The sequence below is a fragment of the Solea solea genome, chromosome 7, assembly GCF_958295425.1.
Source record: "Solea solea chromosome 7, fSolSol10.1, whole genome shotgun sequence".
NCBI lineage: Eukaryota > Metazoa > Chordata > Actinopteri > Pleuronectiformes > Soleidae > Solea > Solea solea.
In genome coordinates, this window is record NC_081140.1 from 26,399,650 (window position 1) to 26,413,245 (window position 13,596).

The 13,596-nt window shown below is 40.3% G+C and overlaps 1 protein-coding gene across 7 annotated transcripts in view; it reads left to right on the plus strand.

The window, feature by feature from the left end:
* The window catches only part of frya (furry homolog a (Drosophila)), a 67,795-nt gene that overhangs the window by 15,722 nt on the left and 38,477 nt on the right, over nt 1-13,596 (plus strand). For 6 of the 7 annotated variants that reach the window (XM_058633429.1, XM_058633428.1, XM_058633424.1 and 3 more), the window contains exons 2-7: nt 4,707-4,906; nt 9,283-9,336; nt 11,886-12,025; nt 12,167-12,257; nt 12,419-12,498; nt 12,590-12,670. In XM_058633429.1, the coding sequence (XP_058489412.1) occupies nt 4,707-4,906; nt 9,283-9,336; nt 11,886-12,025; nt 12,167-12,257; nt 12,419-12,498; nt 12,590-12,670 (646 nt within the window). Of the gene's footprint in view, nt 1-2,062; nt 2,299-4,706; nt 4,907-9,282; nt 9,337-11,885; nt 12,026-12,166; nt 12,258-12,418; nt 12,499-12,589; nt 12,671-13,596 lie in introns of those variants that run through there. The other variant, XM_058633427.1, reaches the window with a different exon arrangement.

Consider the following 13,596-nt stretch of genomic DNA (forward strand, 5'->3'; position numbering starts at 1 on the left):
TAGTGACACATAGTAATTCGGGGGCTACCAGTAGTGAATTCGGCATAGTTTACTTGACATTAAAATTATCATGTGTGTATGTACATGTAAGCACGTGTGTGTGTATGTGTGTGTGTGTGTGTGAAAGAGAGACACTTGTCCGTCTGTTTATGTTGTCCCTCTGGAGCACCACCATGCTCAGGGTGTTTCCAGACTGACGGTGATGTCATTGCTCACTGTCCCTCAGCTCCTTGTTTGCCGAGTCACATGTTGTGTTTGAGTCTTTTTTCTGCGTCCACGGCAACAGACAGACGGTGCTTCCCACACACACACACACACACACACACACACACACACACATTGACTGACAGCTTTTCTTCACCACCCACATCCAGACAAGGTCCGTTGGGAGGAGGCCGCTAACGCGACATCTTGATTTGATTTTAATGTTAATGCTTTTGTTGATATCACACGTGTTTGTGCTCACTGTTGCAGGCGGAGACGTTCAAAATGGGTTTTCTCTCCTGATGTCATTTTCTGCAGCACTTGCCTTAAAAGCCCAGTATGTAAGAATTAGTGACATATTGACAACCATATTTTTATTTTTTTTTAAATGAGCGTATTCTTGCAACACAAACCTCCATTTTTAAACCTCAAGATTTGCAATTCTAGCTGTCAGTCACACTGGTGTCCACCCATATGTGCTGATCTTATCGTCTATTTTCCTCTAAATTTGAACATAATTTACAAAAACGACATCATATTCTGTTGAAGATGAGCTGCAACTAGTGATTGAGACCATTAACTCGTTGGGAAAATGTTTACTGACGTTATAAATCAAGTAATTCGTTAGAAGTTAGCTAACTGCTACTTCTGTCCTACTTCCTTTAGCTTCCTGTGAGTTTCCATGGATACAACAAAGGTTTTTAAGTACTTTTTATTGAATTTATAAAACTCGTGTAAGCTGTTCTTGTATGTCTTGAAAGCGACGTCAAACACAGTGTAGCCCTTGTCGAGAGTGCATATAAATTACTATAAAATAGCCAATTTATATGTATTTTAGGCTCCAAAAAGCTAGTAAGAGAAATCACTTTTTATTTTAAAGGTCTAGTGTGTGAGAATTTAAGTCACGTAAGAGGTTGAAATGCTCAGTTTTTCTCTTTCCCGAAAACATCCGGTAACTATGTTGGCCTTCACATACCAATATACCTTCTTCTTTTTGTCTCGGCTTTTTAAGTTTCCTAATTTGTCCATTTGGGCTCCTGTAGCAATATGGTGGCGCAAGATTGGTAGAGTCCAAAAAGTAAGACCATTGCATGAAGAACATATGAAAAAGGCTGTGGGAAAAAAAAATAATAATTTATTTTTAAGTCAGAAAATGTTGATTAGTGTTTCTCAAACCGAGAAAGGATGATGTTCTTGTTTGTGTTTTTGTCCAAACACCAAAAACTATTCTATTTTAATGATTTCTTTGTTATATGGAGCCAAGAAACCTGAAAATATTTACATTTAAGAAGCTGAAAAATCACAGAAACTAGAAAATATTCACATTTAAGAAGCTGAAAAATCACAAGAAACTAGAAAATATTCACATTTAAGAAGCTGAAAAATCACAAAAAAATAAAAAATATTCACATTTAAGAACCTGAAAAATCAGAAAACTTGTTTTAATTCCTTGAAAACCACTAAACCAATTAACCAATTGTCAAAATAGTTGACGATTAATTTAGCAATCGATTCATTATCGAGTTATCGAGTCATGGTTTCAGCCCTGGCTGACCCACACTTGGAAGTGTGGGTGAAGCGGTGTCGGTGTTTACACTTTCACAGTCGCTTCCTCGTGCTTTCCGATCGCAGAATTGGTGGAAAAAGGGAGGCGGGAGGGGCTGCTCTGTCAGTATAGTGTGTACCCCCGGGATAAATATAGTCCCACAACTATGCCACTATGCCGTTGGGCTGCGTCACTGTGCCGTTGGCTCAGCTAAAAATTCCTGTCTGACCTTCACTCTTGGAAGGCATCGGCCTGGTCACAAGGCTGGAGACGGTCGCAGCTGAAGCAGCTCAGAGGGAGGGAAAACACTGCACTCCCACTTAGTAAAAACACTCCCACTGTTGCTTCTGTGCACCATGGATCCTCTGCCCAGCTGGACAGAGCCTGCTGACACACGCGTCATGGAAGTCGGTGGACTCTACTAGCACTAGAATTGGGCGTCTTATAATTTGGGACAACCCTGGATACCGTGTCATCCTTCCCCACGATGGACGGGACGGCGGTGTGCCTGAGTAAGGCCGGCCTCATCCGCTTCATCAAGGGCCTGGGTACGTGTTGTCGAGCTGTCATGTCCAGAGCTCTTCGTCACGCATGCTGGACATTCCTCAGTAGATATCCAAACACTGAGTGTCCTGGAAAGAGCAGCAGAAGACCCACTTGTATACTGCGTCAGCGTTTTTCGTCCAGGAGTCAACGCAGTCCTGCGTTTTCTGTGTGGAGAAGGGAAAAATCTCACTTTTGCATTCTTTTTAGAACGCATTTGTTTGCAGTTTCCTTCAGGTTCCTGTAAAACATGCATTGGTTTTTAGATACGAGATACTTTTGTCAGCAGGAAAACTGATGTTTCTGCTTTTGGTGGACGAGAAGGGTCATGAAATAAAATGACCTCTCGTCTGATTCCTGAAAAAAAAAAAACCAGGACATGATTCATTAAAATTTGACTGTTACGGGTTTTTCTCATGCTTATATTTTGAAATTTGAAAATTTCTCCATCAAAAAAAAAAATTATAATCTGCATAGTGGTACTTTACTGCAGTGAACTATCTGTATGGGTCATTTGCACTGATTTATACTACTACTACATTATATAAACAGCTGAAAAATCACGTCAATTATGCAAGTTTCTGTGAGCAAAAATGTGTAAACTTGCAAATTAGGGAACAATCAGTCACTTGGTTAAATATCAATCAAGTAATATAGACTCTGTAATTGCAATATAAAGAGTATATATGTATATACAGTATATTCTAATCATTCTTGGGAATTTTTTTTATCATTTATTAAATTTTTTTTGTGACACCGTACATTTCCCAATTGTGGAACTCAAATTATTATCTTATTTTCCAATTTTTCAGCTACATATCTGATCATAACCCGTTTTTAAAGTGGAATTTCAAGCTCTTGTTTGCGGTTGACATAACATAAAATAACATAAAAGTAATGAGCGCTGAAGTCGATGTGACATAATTTAACTGTGCAGCGTGGACCTTTCTGCTGCTGCTGATGTGTTACTTTTTATTTATTACATCCAGCAGTTAAGAGCAAATGCTGGGGCAGTAATTTCCACAGCTGTCTTCTCAAACAATACTCTGAATATTTCACATCGGGAGATTTACGGCAGTTCCCGCGGTAAGACGTTGAAAAGCCGCAGGATGTATAAAAATGTCCGAGTCCTAATGAGATGTTTGTGTGCACTTCTTTGCTATTTTTAGCACTTTTTATGTCAGCGGATCGTAACAGTGTGTGTGGTTTTATGGCCCAAGTCGTCGTCCATAATTAAACGAGGGCCGCGGCACAACACTGGCTGAAGGCTCTGCTTCCCTCTTCTCTAAGGGCAGTGACATCTTTGGTAGGAAATGAAAACAGCAGCTGTCGGTCACGGTGTTTTTAAAATTCGGTCCACTACTGTAGTAGGAAAAGAAAGAGCAGAGTCAGGCAGGGCGAACTGGTGCCCTTTGGACAGTCTCCCTCAGGAATGTTCAACATGTCGGGAACTTGATGTCCATGTTTGGAAGCGTCTCGCTGATACCCGAGTGGGTGTCAACAGATCATGACTGCGAATGACTCCCTTTTTTTTGGGCCTAAATTGGATGTAAATGTTTGACATTAAGGGCCACGCACACGGTTGGTGTAGTGGTTAGCATTCTTGCCTTTGCAGCAAGGAGACCCGGGGGTTCGAGCCCCGGGTTGGAACAAGGGTCTTTCTGCATGTAGTTTGCATGTTCCCCCCCGTGTGTGAGTGGGTTTTCTCCGGGTTCTTCGGCTTCCTCCCACAGTCCAAAAACACGCAATGTGGGGATTAGGGAAATTGGACACTCTCAGTCAGGGGTGTCAAACGTACGGCCCACGGGCCAGAACCGGCCCACCACAGCGTCCAATCCGGCCCACAGGATGAATTTGTTAAAATTTCACATTACAATTACATTCTAATTGTAATGGGAAATACTGTATTTTTCACTTCCAGGTACCTGTAACTAAATGTTTGTGCTTTATAGATCCACTGTGATCTGTAGGTAGTAATGCACATGTGTAAATGGTAAATTTAGGCATAATATTGTTGAAATTGTACTTATTCTTCTCAAGAAATGTTATGTTTTGTAAAAACAACAACTACATTGTCAGTGAATGTAGAACAACGGAAAACAAATTCAGAGTTCTTGTTGTTTATAGGTTATTATGCTATTATTTTACTGGTCTGGCCCACTTGAGAGCAAATTGTGCTGCATTTTGGCCCCTGAACTAAAATGAGTTTGACACCCCGGCTCTAAATTGACTGTAGGTGTGAGAGTGAATGGTTGTTTGTCTCTATGTGTGGCCCTGTGGTGGACTGGCAAACTGTCCAGGGTGTGATCCCACCTATCGCCCCCTGCGACCCTCCTGTGGAGGATAAAGTGGTAGAAGATGGATGGATTGATGGATGTTTGACATTAACATTGTGTTTCCCCTGTCCCTGCAGCATCGCCCGTGGCAAACGGATACAACAAACCCCCCAACCCTCCAGTCAGCTGTCCTCAGGGAGAGAAGGGTCCACCGGCCATGATGCCCGTCAGCATCGACCCGGAGAGCAAACCGGGCGAATTCGTCCTCAAGAGTCTGTTCGCCAACTTCACCAACGTCTCCGAGCGAAAGATTCGCATCATCATGGCTGAGCCTCTGGTGAGTCCGATCAGAGAGGGTCGCTGCTGTTTGTGGTTTGTCGTAGACTCTAAATCTATGATAGTCTTTTAAAGAACGTCATTAGATTCAAGCTCACTCTTTAAAACATACATAAAATACGTCAGAAAAACAATAAATGTATACTTTTAAATATTGTTTGCTTGAAAAGTAAGTCAACTTTATTTCTATAGCACTGACAAGTGCAGACAGAGTGGCATAAGGCAAAAAGAGGGCAAATAAAACATAAAAACATACCAAAAACCAAGCCACACGCTTTTCCACAACGTCTTCAGCTTTTTTTTTTTTTAAAGAATCAACCAAATCATTTACAAGCAGAGACAACAAGCCATCAAATGTCAAAAGAGTTCATCAGATAATTGCATTATATTCATTCAGTGGATCAGCAAGAAAGCTCAGAATCCATATTTCTATACTCTATTCAAATCTATTCTATTTTAGGTCGTGACATTTGACGTTTTAAAGATAAAAAAACAATAAATCAGTTACTTAACATCAATTCAATAATGAAGTAAATAATAATAAGCTAAGACACCGTTGCGGTTTTCTCTGGAAACACTGAGATACTGTACTTCGATTAGAATATCGTTCTGGTATTTAATCATTAGCATTTTGGAACATTCTGGTCCTTGTTTTCTGAGCTCGACCAGAGAAGAAGGTGAAGTTAAAAGCTGCCAGTAAAGTCTCTGAAAGACTTTCTTTTTTTTTTTTGTTGTCCAGTAGACGTTGTAGCTGATCGATGAAGCCAACGACAGCTGTCATAAATAATTCTGCTCACAGACAGACAGTCAGACAGACAGTGTGTGTTAATGTGGCACCACTCACCACCTGCTCCTTTCACCACATTAGCGTCGGACAAGAGCCACGAGGCTAAAAATACTCAATGTCCAGTGTTGTTTCATTGTTATTTTGTAAATGCCGGACTGAATTTATCACCTTTCCAATTGTAAGACACTGTTTTATGACTTGTTAAACAGATACACCTGAAGCCAGTTTGTTGGAGCCACTGTGACGTTTGACATTTTTATGCAATAATGGTCCACAAAATTGAATCAAACTCATTTATACAGCAGGTTTCAACACAATTTCAATTTAGCACAATTTCAGTCAGACTGAAATTGTGGTAAATCAAATTTCAAAGTCAGACTAACACATCTCGGTATTGCAATCAGGAGTCAAATTACTTCTGAATGTGGAACTTCAGTCGGACTAGAGTCGTAGTTCTTACCCCGGTATTAAACCTTAAACACTCAAAAGAAACAAAAATTTGGCAAAAATCAAACGGGTACATATTTTTGGGCTGAAGAGGAGGCTGATTTTATCTTCTGTTAGCTCAAAGAATGTAATATTTTAAAGTTTATGGGTGGTACTGTAGGTAGACTCAGTCATGCTAACAGCTAGCAAGTAAGCAAGCTAACCCGGAAACATCCTAATACTAAGCTTTATGGAGGCGTAATGCTAACTAGTAAAGCGCAGTCAAACACACTTTAGTCAATAAATCGATTCTTCACTGGTGTTTGTACACTGAGACAGGGACAGTCGTCCACATGAACAGCGTCGTCAAGCTACAACAACCGCAACTCAACTTGGAAACGTATCTTGCTGCGTTTACACTGGAGTTTAAGTACAACTACATGCTAAAATATTTCCTTTACCGCTGTATGAAACTTGTTTTGAACAAGTTCTTTTTCTGTGTGCACAACATTGTTTACGTTACTAAGAAAATACTAAAATGCCGCTTTAAGCCGTGAGCTGTCGCACATATAGATTCATGTAAATAGTGATCCTGTTTTTGCAGCACGTCCAGCGCTGACATGTCAATGTACGTGTGGCTGCTGTGGTGATGGTTGCAGTTTTAGTGACTGTAATTTACAGAGAGAGCTGTTTGTCTGTGGTTCTCTGCAGAGACGTGTTAATTACCACCGGGAAAGTGTGCATCACCTCCGGAGAACTTCACCCGAGATGTTTTCCTCTCTGTGGAGACCTTAACTAATTCATTTATCGACATATACATTCACGTGTCCTAAGGATCTCAATTAGCCGTTTTACTACCACAGCTACTCTTTTCAGGAGTCCACATTTAACGTTGACAAAAATCAATACAATGACTAAACAATTACTTAAATTAAGGTATTTAACCGAAAACTTAAATCTTAAGTAAAAGGCTAGAAATGTTATGTCAGTTTATTTTGCAACGCCAAAAACATGACCATAGAACGTAGATGAATAAAAAAATAAACTGTACTGTATGTCTTGCAGTTTGGTACCTGAGGCTGACCTGGAAGTAGAAATATATATTATAGCCACCAGGGGGCGACTCTGATTGTTCATATTCTTCTCACTTGATTTATAATATCAGTAAACATTTTCCTGATGAGTTAATTGTCTCAATCGCTAGTTTAGCTCTTCTTCAATAGGACACAATCTCAATTTTTTTAAATTTTGGACACATTTAGAGGGAAATAGACGACAAAACACGGTACATGTGAGTGAAAAACCAACGCATGCCTGGTTGAAGGTGACATCAGTTGGTTGCAAAACTGTTTGTCCCAAAATCTGAGAAGTTCATTGGAACACTGGAGCGTTAGCTGACCTTCCTGCTGTAGGAGAGTGAGTGACGTGACAATCAGCCCATGCAGCGTCAGTGTCAGAGACTAAAAGAAACAAACAGTCAGCTCTTCAAGAAAAGTCATGATTTATCGCTTATGGTGCAAAGATGTTGCTGTGTTGTTGTCTGGTCCCTGAGACAGCTGAGGAAGGAAGGAAGAGGTGTTTTCAACCTTTCACCGCTTTATCTGCTGTGAGACGACACTGATTTGGATTTGGACAGTAAACACTTGACTATTTGAACCTGCAGAAGCTTTTATTCGGAAAAACTAGAGACTAAAAGAAACGGTACAGATGTGCTGTTTTGTTTACTTGTCTTTGAGACAGTTGAGGGATGTTTCACTTTGACTCTTCATCAGGCTCTGCTATGTTGCATGAAGCAACACTGACTTGAAGAAAACAATCAAAAGCAATTTCCAGAATAAAATAGAACTTTATTCCAGCTGTAGCAGCATTATTTTCTTTTGCCTCATCAGATTTATACATATTCACAATTAAGAAACAATGCATATAAAACTTTAAAAATAAGTGTTTACATTTGTATTTGTTGTTTTAAAATAAGCTTTATTTACAGTACTGTGCAAAAATGTGTCATTTAAATCTGTATGCATGTTTCCTGTATTTCCTGGATGTGTTATGCTCATTATAGCACTGGTAAAACAAGATTTTTGCACAGTACTGTATAAAGCACATATAATAATTAAAAACTCAGAATATTAAGCAGATGGAAAAGTAAAATAAACTCAGATTGAACAAGCAGATTATTAAAGTAGTTTGTAAAATATGCCAATGTCAGAGTATGTATGAATGTTCATATGTCAAATCCTAACACTAATGTCTCAGTAGATTAGTTTGTTTCCTCCGTGGCTGTAACTACTTATTTCCTGGGGGACATGTTATGTTTTTGCGTTTGTCTGTCATTGTTGTCTATGACTGTAAAAGTGATCAACAATGGAGGAAAAGTTACTTCAAAAACTTCTGTTAAACTGAGCAGAATTACAGCAGGACACCTGATGTGTCCTCCCCTCCCCCCGAAAAAAGGGAATTAAATAATTCAATGTCAAAGGAAGTTAATGGATTAAGGTTTAATTCAGCTGAAATCCCTCATGGACGTCTGTCCCCGCCTCAGATGATGGACCAGTGTAATATTGGACTGCGCCATCTGTAACATCTGACCCTGACTGCTCATGCCTGGTATCAGACTGAGCGATGACTCCACTCATGAGTCAAGTCTCTGTTTAAAAATACACCACACACACACAGGTTTGTCGGGCTGTTCCTCTAAGGACTCTGCATTAATGTCCATTCATTTGGACAGTAAACAAACCCTTATCCCTAACTTTAACCATCACCAGTTAATGACATTACATGTCATTTTAGCAGACGCTTTTATCCAAAGCAACATACAATGGAATTGAGTACAATCAGCCAGGGGTGGAGTCCAACTTGCAACCATTGAGACCATGATGTCTTTCGCACACAGGGTACCAGTCTTAACCACTGAGTCACTCCACCCAATGACTTACCTTAATCTTAACCTCACTACAATTCACATCTTAGTCCTAAAGTACCGTTAGGGATTAGGTTCTGGTTCAGGTTTTGGTTTCCATGAAGACTACTGGTCCTGACAAGGTCAGTGTTTATGACAGAAAAGGTAACAAGAGAGTTTAGACAGAGTTTTATGAACTTTGTTGGAATTTCTTGACCAAAAAAAGTTGTGAAATATTTTCTTTTTCTCTTGTGTTTTTCAGGAAAAGCCATTAACGAAGTCACTACAGAGAGGAGAAGATCCTCAGTTTGACCAAGTAAGTGCAAACACAGTTCATTTACGTGACAATGATGGATACAGTTTCTAGACAGCTTCGCTTTCAGAATAATTTCACTCGTGCAGTGTTGGTCACCATGATAAAAACAGTACATATGAGTGTTCACCAAGTCGCAGGTGACTCCAAACACAAAGCAAGGCTGCGCAACAGGAGTTTGTTTTACAGGCAGAAGAGTCTATATACTCTATGGTTGAAGAATCAATGCACTTTTCATGTCTTAAAGCTGCTTTATTTCTGTGCACTGTAATTAGGAGTTGATCAAGATATCGATTTGGTGCTATATCGTTGTCCTCCCTTGTGTAATACGATAATTAATACACCAGGGTAAATATTGATATTTTAATTCATAAATGAAGGTGCTCACTCGCCGTCATAACACCCTGAGCACACTTGATCTCGTCTGATCTCGGAAGCTAACCAGGTCCACAGTCCAAAAGCATTCAGAATGGAGATTAGGTAAATTAGACGTTCTAAATTGACCATAGGTGGATATGTGAGAGTGAATGGTTGTTTGTGTGTCCCTGTGACGAACTGTCCAGGGTGTGACCCCGCCTTTGGCCCTATGTCAGCTGAGATTGGCACCCGTGATTGGTTTCGTTCTCTTCAGTTAGACAGATATCGTGATGTATCGTCTTGCAATATATAGATCACCACAGAATGGTTGTATCATGATATTTATTATCGGTATCGCGGGCCATGTCATATCATCTCGTATCATGAGGTGCCCTGTGATTGCCACCCCTTACTGTAACATTAAAGGGCTGACGGGTGAAAGCGCTGCTCACATCCCCAAAGGTCTTTGACAGCCAGTCAAGGGCAGCAGTGTTTACCTTGAGATCTGGCTCTGCTCTGTAGGTGTGTCCAGCAGCAGCAGCAGCAGCAGCTGTAGAAAAAGGACCTGTTTGACAGCGACAGGGGCATGTTTGTGCTGCTGCGTGAGGCCATTCAGCAGCCACACAGAGCCAGAATTCTTCTCCAGCCTCGTGCTGAATGAAGGGCTTGCTGTGTTTCCCCGGCCTAAACCAGACTCCCCTCCCTTCCTGTGTGCCCGGCCCGTTCCTTCCTTTCCCTTTCCCTCCCCTCCCCACATGGAGGGAGGCTGCCCCATGACCACAGTGTCAGAAAGGACCAGCACACCCAACAGTATCATGTATTTTACCCCTTGAAGGTCCAGTATATAGCATTCAGGAGTGAATCATCAACATTGGCATTGCAATGAGCAATTCACAAAGGATGCTATCTCATCATTCCCTTTTTGATTGTCAGGGCAGTAAAAATTCAGTATTGATAATCTATCGAGTTGGGTTTGAATGATTACAGAAACAATTGCAGAAAAATTGCAGAAACAATTGCGTCAATTCAACATTGGACATTTATAGACATAACCGACACCCCTGTCCTTTACCAGGAACTGTGTAATTTTCCACCACAGGAACCAAGAACTATTAGTACCAAATTTTCCATTTTGGTCAAATGGAAAATGTACCTGGTCGGGGGGGGCAGTAGTCCTTTGAGGTAGTTCAGGAACCTTCTGGGTAGGGCTGCAACTAATGATTATTTTCATAATCAATTCATCTATCGATTATTTTCTCAATTAATGGAGTATCGTTTGGTCATTAAAATGTCAGAAAATGTTTCTCAAACCTCAAATGTCTCAAATGTCTTGTCTTGTTATCTTGTCCAAAAGCCCACAATTATACAGTTTTAATGGTTTCTTTGTTATATGGAGCAAAGAAACCAGAAAATATTCACAATTAAGAAGCTGAAAAATCAGAAAACTCGCTTTAATTCCTTAAAAACACTAATAATCGATTAATCGAGTAATTGTTTCAGTCCTACTTGCCCTACTGCCCTACTTGCAGCACGGAACATTTTTATTTCATGTTTTATTTCAGTTTATCAATCTTCTTAACAGCTTGTATAATCTCCTCATTAATTAAAACCAGCAGTTCTCATGTTTAGTTCACTTTTTACAGCAGCAAAATGTGATTATCCTTCACTTTAACTGTTGTTCTTTTGTTTTGTGTAGTAATAAACAGTTTCCTGTCAGCAAACACAGCGGTAGTGGCGTGACATTTCATTTGTTTCACATTTATCCAGTCCGTCCAAAAATTGTGAGGCTTTGTTTTTTTTTGTTTTTTGACGACAAAATAAAACCCATATCAAATATATCAGTTGTGACATTTTAACACCGGGATCACATTTCGCTCCGAAGATAGTTAGCTCCACTAGTTAGCTCGGCTGCTAGCCCCGCTAAGTAGCAGCAGCGACGTTGCGCTGTTCTTTTACGCTCAGTGAAACACAGACACTTTATTCCCTGAAGCACAAAAACCTGAAAACAAAGGATGGGGATGAATTTCTGGTGAACTCTGCTGTAATTTCTGTTCTGATTGCTTTACAAAATAAACAAAGGAAATGTTGATCGCTATCTCTGGCTATGGCATGCTAATTGCCAAACACAAACATGCATTTGGCACGACATATATTGATATTTATATCTATACTGCATGTGTCTCTTTTTCCTCCAGTTGATAAGCACCATGAGCTCTTTGGCCGAGTACTGCCTCCCCTCCATCCTGCGCACTTTGTTCGACTGGTACAAAAGACAAAATGGACTCGAGGAGGAGTTGCACGAATACCGACCGAGAGCCAACACCAAGTCCAAAAAGTGAGAGCTGTCAGGTTGACTTTAGCACATAGCGACGTGTGTCACGAGTAGAACATGTAAAGAAACAGTCATGGAGCAAACACGCAGTGTACAATTGTTTAAAAAAAGAAAAATCCTGTTCCTCTTGTTTTTCTCTGATAGTGATGAGCAGCAGAGGGATTTTCTACTTGAAAGGAGGGATTTGGCCATCGACTTCATCTTCTCTCTTGTACTTATAGAGGTTTTGAAACAGGTGACTTGGCTGAACTCTGTGCCACGAAGACATTATTTTGTTAATCTTATTACTTTGTAAATTTAAAAGTTGCTTAATCATGTTGTCATGCTGGAAAAAAAATAAGCCCATGATTGACAGAGTCTTAGTTTTGAACATCCATTGTTGTGAACCTTGAGTAGATGCCGCTCCACCCAGTCCTCGACGGTTTGGTCAATGAAGTCATTAACCTCGCCTTTAAGCACTTTAGATACAAAGAGGGGTAAGATCCTGTTATTCCCAGTAGAATTCATTCTTCCCTTCATAGTTTTTATGTTTCTCTAAGGTTTTGTGTTCTCTTGCATTTCCCACAGGTATCATGGTCCTAACACTGGCAACATGCACACTGTAGCAGACCTTTATGCTGAAGTCATAGGAGTATTAGCCCAGTCCAAGTAAGTTGCAAAGACATATTCATCATAATATTATTGTCTATAATTGTTTTCCTCTTTTCTATCTTCCCTGATCAGCTGCTTAAGTGTGGCTGCTCGCAGGGAGAGAATTAAAACCAGATTTTGGCCACTCAACAAAAGGCTGACCTAATAAAATGTTCACACACTTAAGTCTATGATATCTTAAGAATGTGTTTACTACTTCATCTTGCTGTTGGGCAGCTTTTTACTGACTGGAAACTAAAGTTTGTGTTGCTTTGTCAACCACTCCCTCCCGCACACCAAACTCTATAGAGAAAACAAGCGAGTTTACATGGCAGCACACAGGAGTTGTTGATCCACTGCTGCCTCCATCAGTAAGTTCAAATGTGCTATTCTGCGACTTCAGTGTTTGAAATCCTTTGTTTGGATTGAGCTAAGTGACACAAACTTGCCAAACAAGGCAGCATTAGACCAAAGGCTGCAGTGTCCTTGTGAGCTAAAAACAACGATTTTCTCAATGGAATTTGGTGCAGAAGGGTGATGGGTTTACAATCTTCAGTTTCCAAGTGGAAGAGATTGTCTAAAGGTAAATTAAAGTTAAGATGTCATTTATTAGGTAACCCTTTTGTTAAATGGCTAGAATTTAGTCTCCTTCTGGCAGGTTCTCAGCACAAATACCTTATACAAATACTTAAAAAAAACAACCTCAGCTGTCCCTTTTAATATTTATTTCTCCACGCTGTCTGCTTCTGGTGCCGTGCTACGTAATGACGGTGTCTCACTGTTGCTCGCGCCTGTCTACAAAACATTCCCCAGGTCACACTTTTGGACAGGTGCCCTTCACACCAAACTAGGACTGGAAATTGATGTTTGTTTATTTGAGGTTTTTCAGATCATGGCAGCAGAGAACAAAGCCTTAAAATAGAGATATGACTGGAGAAAGCGCG